The sequence below is a fragment of the Mirounga angustirostris genome, unplaced genomic scaffold (assembly GCF_029215605.1).
Source record: "Mirounga angustirostris isolate CCGP_5_RB_7025 unplaced genomic scaffold, mMirAng1.0.hap1 SCAF_1, whole genome shotgun sequence".
Taxonomy (NCBI): domain Eukaryota; kingdom Metazoa; phylum Chordata; class Mammalia; order Carnivora; family Phocidae; genus Mirounga; species Mirounga angustirostris.
The window spans coordinates 192,300,430-192,318,878 of NW_026991709.1; the positions used below are offsets into that span (position 1 = coordinate 192,300,430).

At 35.1% G+C, this 18,449-nt stretch overlaps 1 protein-coding gene across 1 annotated transcript in view; it reads left to right on the forward strand.

Moving 5' to 3' along the window:
- Positions 1–18,449, forward strand: part of ERC2 (ELKS/RAB6-interacting/CAST family member 2) — an 832,212-nt gene that overhangs the window by 492,575 nt on the left and 321,188 nt on the right. The window contains exon 11 of the mRNA XM_064593283.1: positions 12,950–13,143. Coding sequence (XP_064449353.1) covers positions 12,950–13,143 — 194 coding nt within the window. The remainder of the gene's footprint in view (positions 1–12,949; positions 13,144–18,449) is intronic.

Sequence of the window (18,449 nt, forward strand, 5' to 3'; positions counted from 1 at the left end):
ACGTAGCTCTGATTTGCCCAAAGAATCACTCAGAGCATGTGGTTTCCTTAAACTCTCAGGTAGACATTCTGTGCTGAAATTCAGAGCAAATCCTGTAAACATTTTAGCATTATTCTTGACAATGTTTTAACATTCTGCCACATCACCAGGATTAAAGTAACAAATATGGTTGTCTTGCTGTAAGGACCTATTTAATTTATGAAAAGATAACTTATTTCTAAGTATATAAATAATGTTTGCTTATACTATCTCCTAAATGCATAGTACAGTGAAATTAAATAAGGTAATTATAATTTAAATATTTTCATACCTAACCTGCAGATGCTATTTTGTTATTTTTGGTTCTCTAGCATCGACTAAATTCAAAAGTTTAAAATATTTTTTTCTAGTAGTCTTTAATTTCTGGTAATAAATAGTTCCGTAAAAACCTCAAGTACCCATCACCTTAAAAAGAATTGAGATCTACATGAAATATTTGAAAATATAAGCCAACAGTATGTGAATATACATATAAACACATCATTTACTCATGGAAAAATAAGCAGCTATAAAAGCTTAGGAGTGTCTGGGCCCCCTTTTAAATAAAAGGGTATGTGACTTGTGAATAAAATATTAAGGGTTACTAAATGAAAGCTGAAAACATAATAGTTTTATTATGTCATAAATAAACCATGAATTCCCAATGGAATTTTGCTCAAGATTTGTGAGCGTCCGTGTATTTTTACCATAAAATATACACATCCTAGATGTGTTTAGCTGAACAGAAACCTTGTTTGCCAGTGACAATGGGATCCAAATTGTGATTTAAATTTATTTTTGTCTTATGAACAATTCTTGACATCGGTAAGGTGAGTTTTTACATAAAAGTTTGTAGAGAACATTCACATGCCTAGTTACTTTTAACCCTTTATTGCACTGTTAATTTAAGTCTCCAAATACTTCATGATGAAAAATGGTTATAGGCAGAAAAGGAACTGTTCCTTATACATTGCATCCCACATCTTAAAAACAATGCCATCAAATATTCATGTGTGAGGAAAGTTTTCCTGTTATTAATGAGGTTGATAAAATGATAGTAAGCACAATGCACAACAACGAGTTATGAGTGTGCTTTACAAATTAACTGCATTCATTAATCTTAAGTAGACACCCATGGGTTGAGAAGAACCTCATTAGTGATATGTGGATAATTTTGTCTTTCAGAAGAGTATGTGGTATTCAATATGTCGAAATAATTTTACCTTATCTAACTAGAAATCAGTTGAGAAGCAACAAATCAAAATGTTATGATTTGGTAGTTTTCCAATTAATACCATCTTTGAGGAGAGTGGGGTTTTTTTTAAGCATGGTAAAATTATCATTTACTTCATCAAAGTTGAACAAATGAAAAATTCAGGCTCTTTAAAGGAACATGTCTTAGCTTCAAGCAAAGTGAAAGTTCCTACGGTATTTCACTTTCTATAACTTGACGTTGAGCCCCAAAGAAATAGAACCCGAGAGTGATATTTAAGATAATACTCAGTACATTTAAATCCACAAAAATTTAAATCTTCTACACAAAATAGACTGGAGAGATTTAAAAATTCTGATGCACTTGGAACATTATAGGATAGTCACTAAAAATTACATTTTTATTAATTATGAACTAACAGTAGAAGCTGGTAATGGGCAATGGATAATACTGTATTTTGGTTCCCTTTATTCTTCCTGATGACTTAATTTTTTTCTTCTCCCATTTACTGTTAATTCTGTAATGTTTTGCTTACTGATATTTTGCTATTGCTAACCTGCTGTTTGCTGATCTATATTTTCCTAAAATTAGACTGAATAGAAACTTCAGGCTTGTGTTAATATAAAAGAAGAGCTATAAATTCAATGATAAGATTTAATTAATCTTTTATTATTACCATCTTTGAAGTTCAGGTAATAAATTGCAGGCTTGGCCAAAAGTACTTCTTCTGATTCATTGCTAGAGGCCAGCACTTCATGTATCATCAAAAGTGGACAGCTTTCTTTATTTCATGGGTTATTTAACTTGAGAAAGGGAAAGTAACACAAACCTTAAATTTCTTATTCCAGCTATTCTTTTTTAGGAGCCAAAGTCAACATTTCTATTTCCCTAGAGCCTCTCACTTTCACTGTGGAATGTTTAGAAACTGAAATTTCTTCTTTTTGAACAACCAGTTCGTCTGTGCAAATGCACTGGATTTGTTGAGCTAATGCTGTTTTTCTGGATCTTTCCTTCTTTCCCTGTCTGTGCTTCAATGCCTCCCCAACTTTGCAATGTAGCAAGCTGAGCAGTTGTTCAATCAGATGTACAATCCAGTAAGTCATTTCTGAAAGTTCCCGCTGTAACATATCAAAGCATGAGGATCCATTGATCACATGTCACAGTGTGCCATACTGGGGAGGTTTCAAAAATATATATGAGTCTCTTCCCATTTCCGTTCTGTCAAAAGAAATGACCTGTGCAAAGGCCACTGCCATTTCTTTTGAATGTGAAATTTAAAAATTAAGAACTTAAGAAAACATTGCCAGCTCTGATATTACCTCCGTCTTAACTTCAACTTTAAGGCTATAGAGAAGCGGAGGTCAGCTGCGTATCTAGGCTCATGGAACTCTTTCTTAGTTCCTTCTAACTCAGAGTTACCTATATGAAAAGGGATAGCATTTGTAAAATAGCAAGCAAGTCGATGTAAATTACATTCAAATGATAGAAGTTAAAATAAGGTTAGATTTAAAAATAGGGCTATGCTCTCTGAGATTGGTAAATGCCTAACATTATTGTGGGTTTTGTAAGAGTTAAAAACATGTCATTTGGTTGAGGACGAACTAAAATATAGCCTCCTAATAACAGATAGTAACAATTCTGATTATAGCTTAATGGTACACAAAACAGGTAACTAGTAAAAATATATGTAAAACGGCTGGCCCAGATGCCACCACTGATTTTTTTATCCTAATGACAGGTGTACATTTATATGAAGCAGTTTATTTGTTTCTTTAAGTTATTAAAGAAGAAAGACCTTTTTGTTTTGTCAACTCAACTGGCTTAACTGGGTGAAATATTACCTAAAGGTGACCAGAATTTATCATTTGGCAGATGTGATCTGTGCTATCATGCATTCTAATTACCTCCTATTTATGAATTCCCATCATGGCAAAATGGAATAGCATAGATAAAGGAAACAATTCAGCCCAAAACTTTTTGTTAAGCTGCTATTCCAGAATACATACATACAGCATGATACACAAGATGCTTGGGAGTATTTAATTAGATTCAACCTCCGCCCTCCATTCTTTAAAACAAGTTTTATTTTTGCAAACAATTTCTCAATTTCCGTTGGTGCATCTTTATTTAACCTCTTTCCCCAAATATGATTTTTAGCAGAGCAGGAAAAATAATTCAAATTTCCTATCCCTTAACATTTGATTGGGAGTGTTATTTATTATTATTTAGGGTTTTTTTGGGGTGGGAAGGCAGAGGGAGAGAGAGAATCCTAAGTGGGCTCCACAGCTAGCACATGAGCTGGACAAAGGTCCTGATCTCACAACCCCAAGATCATGACCTGAGCTGAAATCAAGAGTCAAATGCTTAACCCACTGAGCCACCCAGGCGCCCCCTTGAATGGGAGTGTTAAGAAGCAGGCTCTACACAATGGGTAGGTGAAGAAAGACAAGATTGGAATACCTTTAAGCTTGAAAATTGACCCTGGGAAAAATGACTATTTTCTTTAGATCATTTTTAAAAGATGTAAAATGATCCCAGTGAAATTGTTTCACATTTACTAGTTGGGGACAGGAAGAAAACCTAAGTATATCACATTTTGGGTATGTGCAGGACAACTGGGGAGGGCTTTTTTCCTGTAGCAGCAAGGAGTTATCAGAATCACGATAGGATTTCAGCATCCCTGTCTGAATAGGTAGGACCAAAGAAATAGCTCTGTTAACTTTAAGACCATTTCCAGAAATATTGATGATATGGCACTTACTGGACTTTTCAACCACAGTGGTGGGTCTCCAGGAAGCAAAAACAAACTTTTTTCCTTGAATTAATTAAGCTAACCCATTGGTTTGGCATCCTGGGAGTATAGCCAGCCTCTCATTATTTTAACTCTCCCTGTCTGCAGATATTCTCAGGGTCCAGTTCTTTATTGGACTGATAGGGATGCAGTATGATGGATTTTCTTTCCTTAATAGTCTTTAAAAAAATAATCATGTTATTCTGATTATAAAAATAACATATGGTCACAGTGGAGAATTTGCAAAAGTATGGAAGTATAGGACAAAATAAAATGACAAGATGTCTCCTGGCACAAGGATAATCACTAGGAGCATTTGGGGGGTTCCCTACCCAGACATCTTTTTTGTTATTCTTATCCTCTCCTTTCTCCCTTTCTCTCTCTTTCCTTTCTCCCCCTGTCTTCCCTTTTTTCTTCCCTCTCTCTCCTTTCTTCTCTTCTTTTTCTCATTTAATACTTTTATTTTCCTTTCACCAAATTGTGTCAGTGTTTATTGAATTGTATATTCTATTTTTATAACATATCATCAGCATTTTCTCCAATAACTAACTATTCTTCCAAAACACTATCTTATTGATTATGTGATATTTCACTGTATTTACTCATTCCCCAAATGTTGCTCATCTCCCCCCGCCCTTTTTTTTGCCAGTATATAATGCTCTGAAAAACATCTTCCCATATTAATCTCCTCACATTTCTATGTTTGTCATGGAATAAATACCTGGCCAGTGATTTTTCAAAGCTCCCAATAGTTCTTATTGTGTTGCATTTTAGAGAAGTTCTGCCATGACACTTTTCTTTCAGCACTGGATAAAGGCAGCCTTTCTGCCACACCCTGACCAACCCCGAGAAGTGTCCTTTTTCATAACTTGGACAAATGCATAGGTGGATTTTTTTTTTGTCATTTTAACTTTATTTTCTTTAATCACTAGAATGGTTGAGGTTTTTAAAACATTTATTAGCTGTTTGTATTTTTCTTCTGTGAATTGTTTCTTTTGGTCATGTAAGCACTTGTTTTTGAGTTTACCGTTTTGTTCATTGGTTTGTATGAATCATTCTATACATTATATAGAAACTTTGTCAGATTTGTGGCAATATTTCATTTCATTTAAATTTTTTAAAAAGATTTTTTATTTATTTGAGAAACAGAACGAGAGAGCAAACGCGGGAGAGGGGAGGGACAGAGAGAGAAGGAGAAGCAGGGAGCCAGATTCAGGGCTCAGTCCCAGGACCCTGGGATCATGACCTGAGCGCCAAAGGCAGATGCTTAACTGACTGAGCCACCCAGTCACCCCTCATTTAAAATTTTTTAATAAAGAAAACTATAACTATTTTTAGGTTTCTTGACCTGTGTTTCCCTTTAGAATTTTCTCATTTTCTTTAGGCTTAGAAGTCATTCTCTGATTTCAAGAATAGGCACTCACATTTAAAACTTTTTAATGTTCCTTTTACATCAGTTTAACCCCTTTATCTGTCTTTAGTATATTTTGATTCATGTTGAGAGGTAAAGTTTTAACATTATATTTTTTTAAATGATCAACTAATTATCCCAGCACCATTTATCAAATAATTCTTTAACCACTGTTCTTCATACTATTTCAATGTATACTAAGTTCTCATCTAGATGAATGTCTTAATTTCTGAGCTGTTCAGTTTTATCAATGTCTGTTGCTTTTTGGGACAGAATTTTAATTATTGTGGCTTTATAATATTTTTAAGTATCTAGTCAAACAAATTCCACCCTAATTTTTTCTGCTTTTCATTTCATTTTGTTTTTGTGTGCTTAGCCTTTAATTCTCTATCATTCCAAGTAAACTTCAGGCTCACCTTGTGAACTAAAAAGCACAACTGTTGGTGATTTTAATTTGAATTATTCTCAACCTATAAAATAATTTTAGAATGATATCTTTCCAATATAATTTCTTCTAATTCATGAACTTGATACAACTTTTATTTATTACATAGATCTTTTACAGTAAAGGTTTGACATTTTCCTATTATAGTCCTGTGATATTTCAAGGATAGTTCTAAGTATTACTATATATATATATATATAATTATTATATATAGTATATAGTATCTATATATATAATTAATAATATATATATCATTACTATATATCTATATCTAGATAGCTATATCTATATATAGATAGGTATATCTATCTATATATATAATTTTCAAGTTACTAAAATTTATGTGAACTTAATTTTTGGTGAATGCTCTATTTCTCCTTTTATTTTCTAGCCAGTTATTGGTACCTAGGAAATTTCTTTTATTATTGTATGTTTATTTTGAATAAGGCCACCCTACAAATTTTGGTGAATTATAACTTAATTGTTTTTGTTAAATAAGATCATTTTACAGTCAGATCTATGTCCATTTATCTAAACTAAATCAGAGTAAATAGAGATTCAGCTTTGAAGTTTTCCTGGGAACATTTTTTTCCTGGAGTAGAAATAAACCTACTTTTGAAACTCTTTTACTTTTACTTTAGTCACCCAGGTACTAAGTGATGCTGTAATTCCATTTCTTAGGAATCTAAAATTTTGTCTTTGTATCCTTATTATTTCTTATAATAATAACCTTTCTGCAGCTTAACTACCAGTCTCTACTCCTGGAGGAGTTTTGTCTTGTCATTATAAATACTATGCAGATTATCTTCAGTTGAATTCTTTTTCTTCCCTTGGTTCTTAATTCCAGACAAATAATATGGTTTATTCATCAGTCTCAAATACCTTCTTTGCTGTAGCCCTAGTAGTTATTATGCCCAGAGATGGTATCCAGAGGTCTCTTATGAATTTTTAATAAAACTTTAGAGCTTCTGGCTCCTAAATTTAGTGCATTGAATAATATTCTTGTTGCTGCAAGGCAAATGACTGATTTGGAGGCACCGAGGACAACTTTATGACTGGCCAGGGTACACTTGAGACCACTCTGATGTACTTCCACACATGTGAATTTCCCCCCTTGCCTGGTCACTGTCCATTGAAATCCTATCTTTTCTCCAAATGCATCTTTTGCAGGGCTCACATTTTATGTAACAGTTTATAAGAAAAAGACCAAGCATTTTTCCAGTGTAGAGAGAGAAAAAATGTCTTACTAATGTTCATTGAGGTCTTCCTGACTTATAGATCATCATAGGACTCTGCAATCCCAAGGACATGGTGGACTGCATTATAAATGCTTTCACAGTCACTGTTTAGGTACAGTGGTTTATTTTTGTGATTTTTGAGGACGATTTATGAAAATTATTTAATTCACTCATAGACTAGTCCCCCCAACACAATGGAGAATTACAAATATTTAAGAGATAATTCACAACGTGCACATAGCATGTGTAAACACATGCATACACCTCACACTTGCTCCAGGCTTTCAATATCTAAAGAACTCAAGTAATATTTGTAATAACTTAAGATTTGAAGTCACGTGTTTTATTTCAGAACATCCAGATAATTACTTCAGTTCTTTACTTTGCTACTTTTATGAAATTCCATAGTTAAAAGGGATTACATTATAATTGTATTTTTGTTTAAATAGTTTTAAAAACTATTAAGCATACAGTTGGTTCTTTTTATTTTGTATGTGTGTGACCATAAGAAAAATCATTTTGAACATTCGTTCATTTATTTAAAAATATCCTATTTGTTCTGTCTATGAGAAAAGTTTCATTTTGGAATAGTTGTTATAATATGAAAATTGTGAGTATTCGGGATGTACTTAGCTAGAATTGTAAAAGAAGTTTCCTTTAGAACTAAGTAGTGTAAGAATCCAAGATTCGTCATTATTAGATTCTGAATGTACTATTTAGGCTCAGCTTTTATATTTGGTATTAATTAATTGGATTTAAAATAAAATGTAAATTTTATAATATGTTGAAGTTCTATAATCACCCTTAAAACCTTTATTTTTAAAAGTAAGGTTTGTTCGTAGCTCAGAATTATGTGAAGGTTGGAACTTCTTTTAGAAGATTGAAATAAAATACAATGTTTAAAGTAGTTTATATGCCCTGTTCTGCTGCTCAGATATGAAAGGAATGTTTAAACCCCCCAAAGTGCTGCAATCAAGAATCATATTTTCACTGTGCATAAATTTAACAAATTATTGCTAAAACCCATAAGCAGCAGGGAAGAAAAACCATCAGACTCATTAGTTAGTGTTCTGCTTGTGCTTTATGATCATGACTAATCATTTGTTTATTTTGAAAGAAATGACTTCTTTAGATCGTTAGGCCCCATTTCAAAGAAAGAATGCTATATAATATTATAATTGAATATTCCCTGCCCAGTTTCACAGCAGGTTTCTGGGCCAAAGTTAATGCTTTCCTTTCTAGGCACTTGGAATGATGAACTAGAATTTTATTGAAAATAATCAACGTCCAACCTTTACAAGAGAATTATTAATAAACTTGTGATTTTTCATATTGATACTATCAATCCCTGGTTTGGCTTAAGTCACTTTTTGCTCCTAACTTTAATTTAAATACAATATTAACCTGAAGCTTTGCCTTATTTCCTGAAATAGTTCTAAATTTTATAATTAAAATAGCCACTAGGCATTGTTACGTACTACTTGTCCTAAGTCATGGCCAGATTTCTCTTCTGTGCTTGATTCAGGCTTTCAAAGTCAGTTCACATCAAAATTCCAAGGCTTGCCCACATCAGTGAGGCTCCAGAGTTTGTTCTGATTATTCCCATTTGTGGGGAAATTTCCTTACATGTGGAAATGTAGGAAAACATAATTGGGGGATTCTCAGAACTTACTGATCTAATATGCAATATGGACATTTCCGAAATACTCTTTTCCCAATTTTCTGTGTTTTTGTGAGATGCTTGAGAGTTGCTCTAAAAGTTACCAGAAATATGTTAAAGGCATAACCAAATACCTGGATTTGCCTATAAACTGACTGGTTTAATCAGCAAAATTAAATCTCTACATTAAGAAAAGAATGCTCATTCATATTTTTTTTTTTTTTTTGGTTTTAATGACTGGTGGATGTCTTTGAAAGTGACAGTGTTCTTCCCTATTTTTATAATAAGTAGCTTCTAGAACCATTAAATCCACATCAATCTGCATTTTCAAGAGTTAGATTCCTGACTAATGAAGAGAGGGGACAAAGTTGATGTGCCTTAGAATGAAATGGGCTGTCACTTCCCCACCTTTTGGGGGAGCTAATTTCAAGTCAACAGATCCATAAGGGGAAATATTTGCTGTGTATTTTTAGTTTAAACTCTGAATGGGTCAGAATGCCATGGTAGGAATTTGTTCAGATAATCATTATTCAAATATATATATATTATTTTCTTCTGCAGTATCTAAAGTATGTTAAGTCCAATTCTGTTATCTACTTTTAATCCCCATCAGGAGCTACCATTCTAGGTTAAAGAACCCATGTTATATTTTGAAAAGGCAAGAGCATTGCTAAATGCTAACAAAGTGCTTCCTTCACTTCATTTTTAGAGGAGGCTCTGGCCTTATAACTTGGAAGGAAGCATTGCTTTCTAAGCTCAATTTCCTCCTATATTTCTTTTCTTTTCTTTTTTTTTTATATATTTTATTTATTTATTCATGAGAGACAGAGAGAGAGAGAGGCAGAGGGAGAAGCAGGCTCCCAAGGAGCATGGAGCCCGATGCGGGACTCGATCCCAGGACCCTGGGATCATGACCTGAGCTGAAGGCAGACGCTCAACCATCTGAGCCACCCAGGCGCCCCTCCTCCTATATTTCTTTAGTATAGTATAACCCTCATGTTTGTAGATCATAGTATAACACACTCATGCTACACTGCTAACAATTTCAGCCCATCCTCTGAAAAGTTATGATTCAAGCTGAATAGAGGTGGTTACCTGCAATATCTTTTATAAATTCTGTGGAGACTTTTGCCCCCACTACTGGGGTTGGATCAGGGACTCACCAGCTGTCAGTCAGGTGAAACTCTCCTCCCTTGAGTCTTCACATGGGCACTAGCGATGACCCAGAAGCAACTGTTACTCATCCATCTCTATATGACTCTTTCTTAAAGCTTTCTATTGACTTAACAATTTTTAAATGGTATCTATTTACACCTTTATTTCATAACCCTTTGGGGAATTCTGGCACCTATCATTGATATGGAGATGTATTTCACTCAAAGGTATTCTTGTGGTTGCCTATTCCTTTTAAGAGGAAGAATCATTAGCACCTACAAGTATTATCTAAGAGATACCAGGCTAACTGTAAACTTGGCTATGATCTGTTTTAATAACATGATCTAACTTAAATATCACATGAGGCCAACAGTGGTCTAGATTCAGGCATGTCTTCCTAGGCTTTCTGTACTTCTAAACATCCTATGAGTCCTTTAACCATATTCGTTTGTTCGGTTGAAAAGATTACCAACCCACCTAATTTCACACAGTACCGAAAGCTGGCCTTGGGTTATCTTCTCTTCCCAGAGCTAAAATAAAGAATGTGCTCAGTTACCCATTCACCAGTAGACTGCTTTTTCTGTAAGCCTAGCAGGGAGGCTTCTCTAAAGATGTATGTAGTATCTTGATGAGAAACTAAATAGACCTATTAACTTAGCTGTATAACAAGCCCCACTGGTGGGATGCATATCATAAAATAATACTCATAATAAGAACACAAGTGAATAATACCTTCTCCGTGTTTGTTATATGGTAGCTTTTGCTGTCCTTGGAGAGGCTAGCTCCTTTGCCCGTAGTAGTCATAAGACACAGGGCTAGATTTAGAAGCTAGGTCTCACAACTAGTAATTATGTGCCCATTTACTAAAAATAATGATAATAATAATCGTAAGAATAAAAACAACCAAAATAAAGCACAGTGGCTAACTGAACTGCTAGCTCTTTGTGAATCTTTAAATCAGAGTCAAGAAAGGAATCTTAACTCAAATCAGAAACACGAAATCAAGGCATATTTATATTTGTTTTGTGTGTTTCTAGCACAGCTCATGAATTCTTTTTTAAAGATCTTAATATTGTTGGTCAGGTAGTTTGAGAAAATGTCATGAAAAAGCTTTTTAGTTGCCATAAAATAATGGTAATATGGCCTAAAAGTGGAAGAGAATTAACATCAATATTTTGTTTTCTTTTTCTTAGGAATTTTTAAAATTATATTTTCAGTGCTTTTCTGATACAAGAGTAATGAATTGATTCTTATCACAAATAGAAATAAGTATATGGAGTAGTTATTTTCTTTTAAAGTAGAATATCGACTCTACATTTTAAAAGTGGAGATTAACAAATTTAAATACTCATTACTTCAATTTAAAATAAAATTGTTAGATGAATAAACTTCTAAAGGCATATTAGCTCAGAATTCTCTTTCAGATTATTTTAATTATACTGAAAAAGCTCACTAATCTATTAGAATGAAATCTAATATATACACTAAGTAAATAAAAATAAATGCTTTCTGAGAAATGTTGGTAAAAGGGAATAAGCCAGTACATGATAGTAGTGTTGAATTGATAAATTTCTCCAAGTTCTTTTTGCATAGTTGAGTTTATTTCTTGAATAAGGAAATCTTAGATTAAAGAACATGAAAGCAAATTATTTTCCTCCTATCCTCATGCTTAAATAATATGTTACATGCAAGAATATTATTCTAAAAATGATTATTTTGTCATAAATAAGAAATTTATTTTTATACTAATTTTTTTAATTTTTTCAACTAAATCATTGCAAAACCTGTCAACCTTGTAACAGTAGTACTTATTACTATTAATTTTTCTAACCATGCATGATTCATTTAACCCCACAGTAGCTGTAGCTTGCTTGCCTTGTTTTTTCCCTGAAATTAAACAAAAAGATATAAAAACACAATGAACATCTGTTCTATATAGCAAGACAGCAGAACAACTTAAGTCCTAATAAATTGTTAACATTGTATGATTTCACACATGGATTTTGGAGATACATACATATATGACTTCTCTGAACTTTCTCTGTTGAATGTGCACTGTTGTTAAACTACTTGTTTTTTCCCTGCCTACTCTTTGAAGAAGTCAATTAGGAATAATGGGAAACAAGGGGTAGGCAAAACATTGCAGTGCAGTGTTATTTCCATCTGTCTGAGAATATTTCAGCCAAAAGTTTCTTTTGGGTAACACACTTTCAGACACAAAATCACAAATACTTTGGCTGCAAATTATTCTGCAGTGTTTTTGCTGTGTTGTTGCCTGTGTGTGTTCTTGTGTGAGAAGCTGCCACCCACCCATGCATGTGTTTGCAGATTCTCGTCTGTGTGCTTGTTCATGAATTAGCTCATCTTCCTCCTGGTTCAGGTTAAATTTAATAAAGAGAACAAGAATTTATGGGTATGACTGTTAGCTGGAAAGCCCTTCCTCACTTGCAAGTCTTTCTGTCAACCTACATCTTCTGCTGAAATTTCTCAGTGGGATGGTGTTCAGTGATCAGTCAACCAGTCTTTTACATGTTACCTGGCTTTACATAGACCCTCAATGGTTCTTGGAAAAATAATTTAATATTGTTTTATCTCAGTTTCTCTACTGGAAAAGGAAGCTGTTGGTATGAATCACCTCCTTAACTGTGAGGAGTTGAATTGTGTTAGTTCTGCTTGCCAAAGCAACAGGAATAAAGATATCACGGTGTCTCACCCCACCCATCCCCCATTTCTTGGTGGGGGGAAAAAAAACCCCCAAAAGTAGTAACATTTAATGCAACAAAATATTAACAATAAAAGAAACTCTCTTGTGAAACTGTAATAAATTTAAAATCAGCATTGTTTTAAGGTAGCTGAAATGTGTGATTTTCCATTTTGCCTTTTAACTGACAGTATACCCATAATTCTTGATGGTTATTATTTTTCCTCCAAAGATAATTTCTGGGCCATTGGTTACTACACTACCTATCGTTCTAAGTTGTTGTCTTAACTACATTCTTTAAAAATATAATGTTGAAGGCTCATAATGTTGAAGATGACTCCAGGATGAACCCCGAGTTTGCAGACCGAATAAAACAACTTGATAAAGAGGCATCTTACTACCGTGATGAGTGTGGCAAGGCCCAAGCGGAAGTTGACCGGTTGCTGGAGATCCTCAAGGAGGTGGAGAATGAAAAGAATGACAAGGACAAGAAGATTGCAGAACTTGAGAGGTAAATTTTGCAGTCATGTTGTGAATTGTCAGCAGCGAGTGAACATGGATTGCTTAGTTGCCCATCACAGGTTGTAGTGGATTTGGAATGCACATTCATTTTCAAGTTGGAAATGAGGTATGTATGAGGAATAGGACCTGTTAGGGATGACGTTATGTTTCTGTGGGATACTCAAGAAGGCAATTGGCTTATCTTTTGAGGGGTTATGTACTTCTTAAGTGTTTAAGAAAGTAATGGCCAAGTTTCTTGAGTGATATCCCTCATCTAGCATGTGTGCCAGCAAAGTGTGTGAAAAATTGAGGCTCTGACTACTTGAAAGTTTTTTTGTTTTTTGTTTGTTTTTTTCCCATGAAAGACAAGCATTTGTGGTTTAGATTTGTTTCAAGCAAAGAATATATTTGGCAATTCATCCAAGATAGGAGAAAGGGAAAGGAGCTCATATCCTTTGGATGTTTTTTGGCACACCACAACAAATTCATCTTGGAATGTATCTTTTAAGAGGACCTTATAGCATTTGTTAAATAAATATGTTTGAATAGGGTCTAAGGCAGGCCTAGCTGATAGCAAATTCTGTCTAAAAACAAAGAAGGTTATAGCAGGGTTCCAGAGTATTTAGATTTTCAGATAAATCGTATCCATATTGCATTTATGTATAAGATAGACTCTAAAAATTAAGCTTTCTATCAATGCTTTTTCCTATATTTCATATAAGGAAAGAATTTCTGAATAACGTAACTCCATTACGTCCGAGGATTTCTTATTGGTTCAGCAATAAGGCAGAATTTGTCTTTCCTAGATTCAGTCCATATGGAAGAGATCAACAAATTTTGAATAAATCAGTGAATGTTTGCCAGCTCTGATCAAGACACTCACGAGACCCAACAGAAGTTTAAGACAAAAGTGGAGTAGCTCTCTGTGGCCTGTGGAAAGATCATGGGCTGTACTGACAGAAAGATCTGGGTTCAAATTTTGCTTCTGCTTTGTGCCGGCTCTGTGACCTTAAATCTTGTTAGAAGTGAATCTCTAACAATCTTTTAAAATGTATCATCCTTTTCAGGTGCCAAATCCTCGTAGGATAGTTACATCATTAGGAATAGTTGAATGCTAAAACAAATAAATTCTCAATATTTTTTTTTTTTTAAGAATTTTATTTGTTTATTTGACGGAGAGAGACACAGCGAGAGAGGGAACACAAGCAGGGGGAGTGGGAGAGGGAGAAGCAGGCTTCCCGCGGAGCAGGGAGCCAGATGCGGGGCTCGATCCCAGGACCCTGTGATCATGACCTGAGCCGACGGTAGACACTTAACGACTGAGCCACCCAGGCGCCCCATAAATTCTCAATATTAAGTGGCCGTGTATTAAATGGATAGGTCAGTTCTCAAATTTTCAACATTTTCAAGGATAGTATTTAATATATTCAAACTCTAAATCAATTAATATTTCACTTAAAAATCTTAGTATTAATTTGATGATAACCAGATTTTTATACAGTGTGACCAATTTTAGTGATTAAATCAAGAATTTCTTTTCCTGAGATAAGTATACAAATTAAAATCCTTAAAGGCTTAATTTTAATTTTAAAATGCGGGAATGTTCTGTCTATTGGTTCTTAAAAACACTGTTAATTTTATTTTTTTTTTATTTTTTATTTATTTATTTTTTTAAGATTTTATTTATTTATTTGACAGAGAAAGACACAGCGAGAGAGGGAACACAAATGGGGAGTGGGAGAGGGAGAAGCAGACTCCCTGCCAAGCAGGGAGCCCGATGCGGGACTCGATCCAGGGACTCCAGGATCATGACCTGAGCCGAAGGCAGTCGCTTAACCAACTGAGCCACCCAGGCGCCCAACACTGTTAATTTTAGATGTATCTACATGTCTACTTTGGAATTATATATTAGGACCAAAATTTTTCTTAAAAAGCTAATGTGAGATCACAGGGATGTTACCGTCACATCTCTTTTATTGGTGAGAAAACTGAGACCCTGAAAGGTTGAATTACCTCTTGGAGATTGGTCCTGTGATGAGAATTCAGCAAAACTATAACGTATGTTTCCTGACTCCTAGTCTACTGTTCTGAGAAGCTGTGAGCCTCTGAAGGGCGTAATATTATCTATGCTCTAGATAATATTAATAATAGTAATTACAATAACAGTAATAGATTATGTATATTTTATGCTCACAGTGTGTATCAGGTACTCTGCCGAGCACTTGACCTGCAGTACTATATACCATTTAATCTTTACCCACATCACAGAAAGTATCATTATCTTCATTTTATAGATGAGAAAACTATGACTTATACGGATTAAGTAACTTCCTAAAGCTTTCAGAGTCTGTAAGATTCAAAGTCAGAATTTGAACCCAGGTCTAACAGGTTAGTGACTGAGAACAATCCTGTCCAACAATGAGCCAGAAGGAAGAAGTTAGTCCATAGCACTAAACAGTCACATCGCCTGCAGAGAGAGAAACATTGCTCTTGGACCCCAGAAGATCTGTCTCAGCTTTATTAGCTTTCATGAGAGAAAGTGATGTGCCCCACATTTTGAAAGCATTTTTCTGCGCTAACCCAGGTCCCCAGAACTGTAACTGAAAAATCAGGATCAGCTACTATAAATATTTGCATAAAAATAGCATGGTCATCCAGTTGGAGAAACAGGTCTTAGCTGGACACTAGTGCCATTAAATCATCGAGAATATTCACATTTTTTATATCCTCAATATGGAATGCATTAAAACAACAGTGATTTTACAGGCATTTATCTTTATGTACTTTCTGCACATTTTCTTTATCTCTGCCTTTGCCTTTCCTTAAAGCTGATGCTTCCCAGGCACTGTAATTCATAAAACGTGTGATGAGACTTGAGTCTGTCCTAGTTCTCTGCCTGCCTGTGTCTTGGGTCCAGCAGCAGAACATAGTCTGGGAAATGTCTGAGACCCAGCCCCAGCCCAGGCCCCAAAGGAGGTTGGGGGGGGGGGGGTTGGAAAGTAAGAGGGGAAGTTTCTTGGGAAAAGGAGAGCTCAACCTTGGCCTGCCTTCCTGAAGCAGTATCTGCTGGGCTCCATGTGTATCCTGACCAAAACATCTTCCTTGTTTGTCAGGCAGCCCTTTTCAAATTGGGCAATATCTCCATTTTCTGGCTTAAACTACAAAATTCCTACCTCGTAATGTTGGGAACTAAAGATTTCTTAGCAGTGTGACATATATCTCCCTTTTGGAGTCATGAAGGAGTGTTTGCAATTAAGTTTGTGATTTTGAAAACCAAAAAATTGAACTTGAAATAAATTTGTGGTCTCTGGTCTGTAATGTGACCTACCAGAGTGAAAAGACTTCTTTTTAAAAGCAACGAGTGTTCTAAAATATTCCAGAACTTCAGTCATGTGCAACAAAAGGTTCAGGGTTAGGAATAGCATAACTCAAATGGCACTGACGCTGGCCTACTTCTCTCTCAGAGGGCAATTCTTGTTTGCTTTCTACTCTGCTAATCTTCCCATTTTTTATTTTCTTCACAATGTATACATTCCAAATAGCATATGCCTGGCACTTATATGGATGCATTTACCTCTTAAATTCCACGTGAATGATGTTTTACATTAGCCATTGAAGATTTTGCTTTTCAAAATGCATATTGCTCCAGTGTGGTCCCCATGTGCAGTTTTTCCTATAAATTTTTGCACTTGATGCTTATGGCTCAACAGGGAGCTTCTGCCTTGGACAGCATGTGAATGGACTCTGGGGAAGTTTGACACAAGGTGGGTGAAGGGCCTTGAGCATACGCCTAAGAGTTGGTCCAAATCAGGCTGACGTCTTTATTTGATCACTAGTGCTAGATACCATGTCTGCTATGTGATCAGATAGGTAATCAAACATTAAAGGGAGTGAAATATGTGGTCTTTCTGTGTCAGTGCCTATCAAGGGCTCTGAGTTTTATTTAGAGTTTCAGAATTAATTCTGCCTTAGGGGAAAGAGAGAGATTAACAGATCTCTTGTCAAACAAGACCTGCTGTCACTAGGTTTCTGCATCTCAGCCATGGGAAGGTATCAGTCAGGTGACCATTCATGTAATTATCCTAAATATGGTAGGGGGTTTGTTGGTATTTGTCTAGGGGACAGGGAATGCCCGAATCAAGCCCTTGATCACATCCTTCCCCACTGTGGAGAAGCGTGTGTGTCCTTTGGGATTCTGCTCCTAAGACATAACATCAGAATAGAAAACAGGGAGCACTTAATTATCTGGGTCACTGACTAATGTCATCAGACATTCGGACATTTGAGAAATCATCTTAGATGCCTAAAAGCACCTTATCTAAGGTTGAGAAACAGACTGTTATTTTTCCTTCTGAATTTTTCCTTTAATGTGATGACATAATTTCTTTGATGCCTTTTAGAACACTTTTAATGAAATGTAAACTGAAGCTTTATTTAAAAAAAAAGTGGTACTATGTTCTAGAAGTCTCATGGTACATCGAAGAAACCTAATACCAGTTCTATTTGTTCTGATATGAACTCTTCTTGCTGAGAAATAGCCATTTATGTTTGGTAAAACATTTGAAGAAATTTCAGTGAAGCAAGTAACAGATAGTTTTGCACCATCCCTAGCAACCCTTTGGGGAAGGTCATGGATGTCATGGATGCCCTTGGGAATTTGATGAAAACTAGGAGTCCTTGGAAAAGGCAATTAATTGCTATTTCAGTTTAGGATTCTCTAAAGCTTGGCCATGGACCTCAGTTGGTTATACCTTTCTGTTCCAGAAGAATTTGAAACAACGGCTGGGGCCAAAGTCCCCACAATGATCATGGCCTGATCTAACTTATTTTTAATCAGTTGTGTGTTTATGATCACGAAACACTGTGCAGGGGGATTTCAGACGTGAGGGATTATTGGACCGATGCTTTCACTGTGTGTTTAATCCTGAATTTTCTCTTTGATTTTTATCATTATGATCAACACCATTTTCATTTGAAATGTTCTTGTTTAAGCTTTCTCCTGAGGATTTGTTTTGTTTTTCCTTCCTCTGTGAGATGCTTAACATTACTTCTTATTTTCAAAAATTTTTTTAAGTTTCATTTATTTAAGTAATCTCTGCACCCAACAAGGAGCTCAAACTCACAACCCCAAGATCAAGAGTCACATGCTCTTTTACTGAGCCAACCAGGTGCCCCTAAAATTCCTTCTTAATAGTATGGAGTGGTGGGGTCCCCTTGAGCAGATAGCTGGTAACATAGTTGTTCATCCACTTTGTTTTTCACAAAGAGCATTATATAGGTTCGCAAAATGAATGCCCAGTGTTGCTCCTGTGGTAG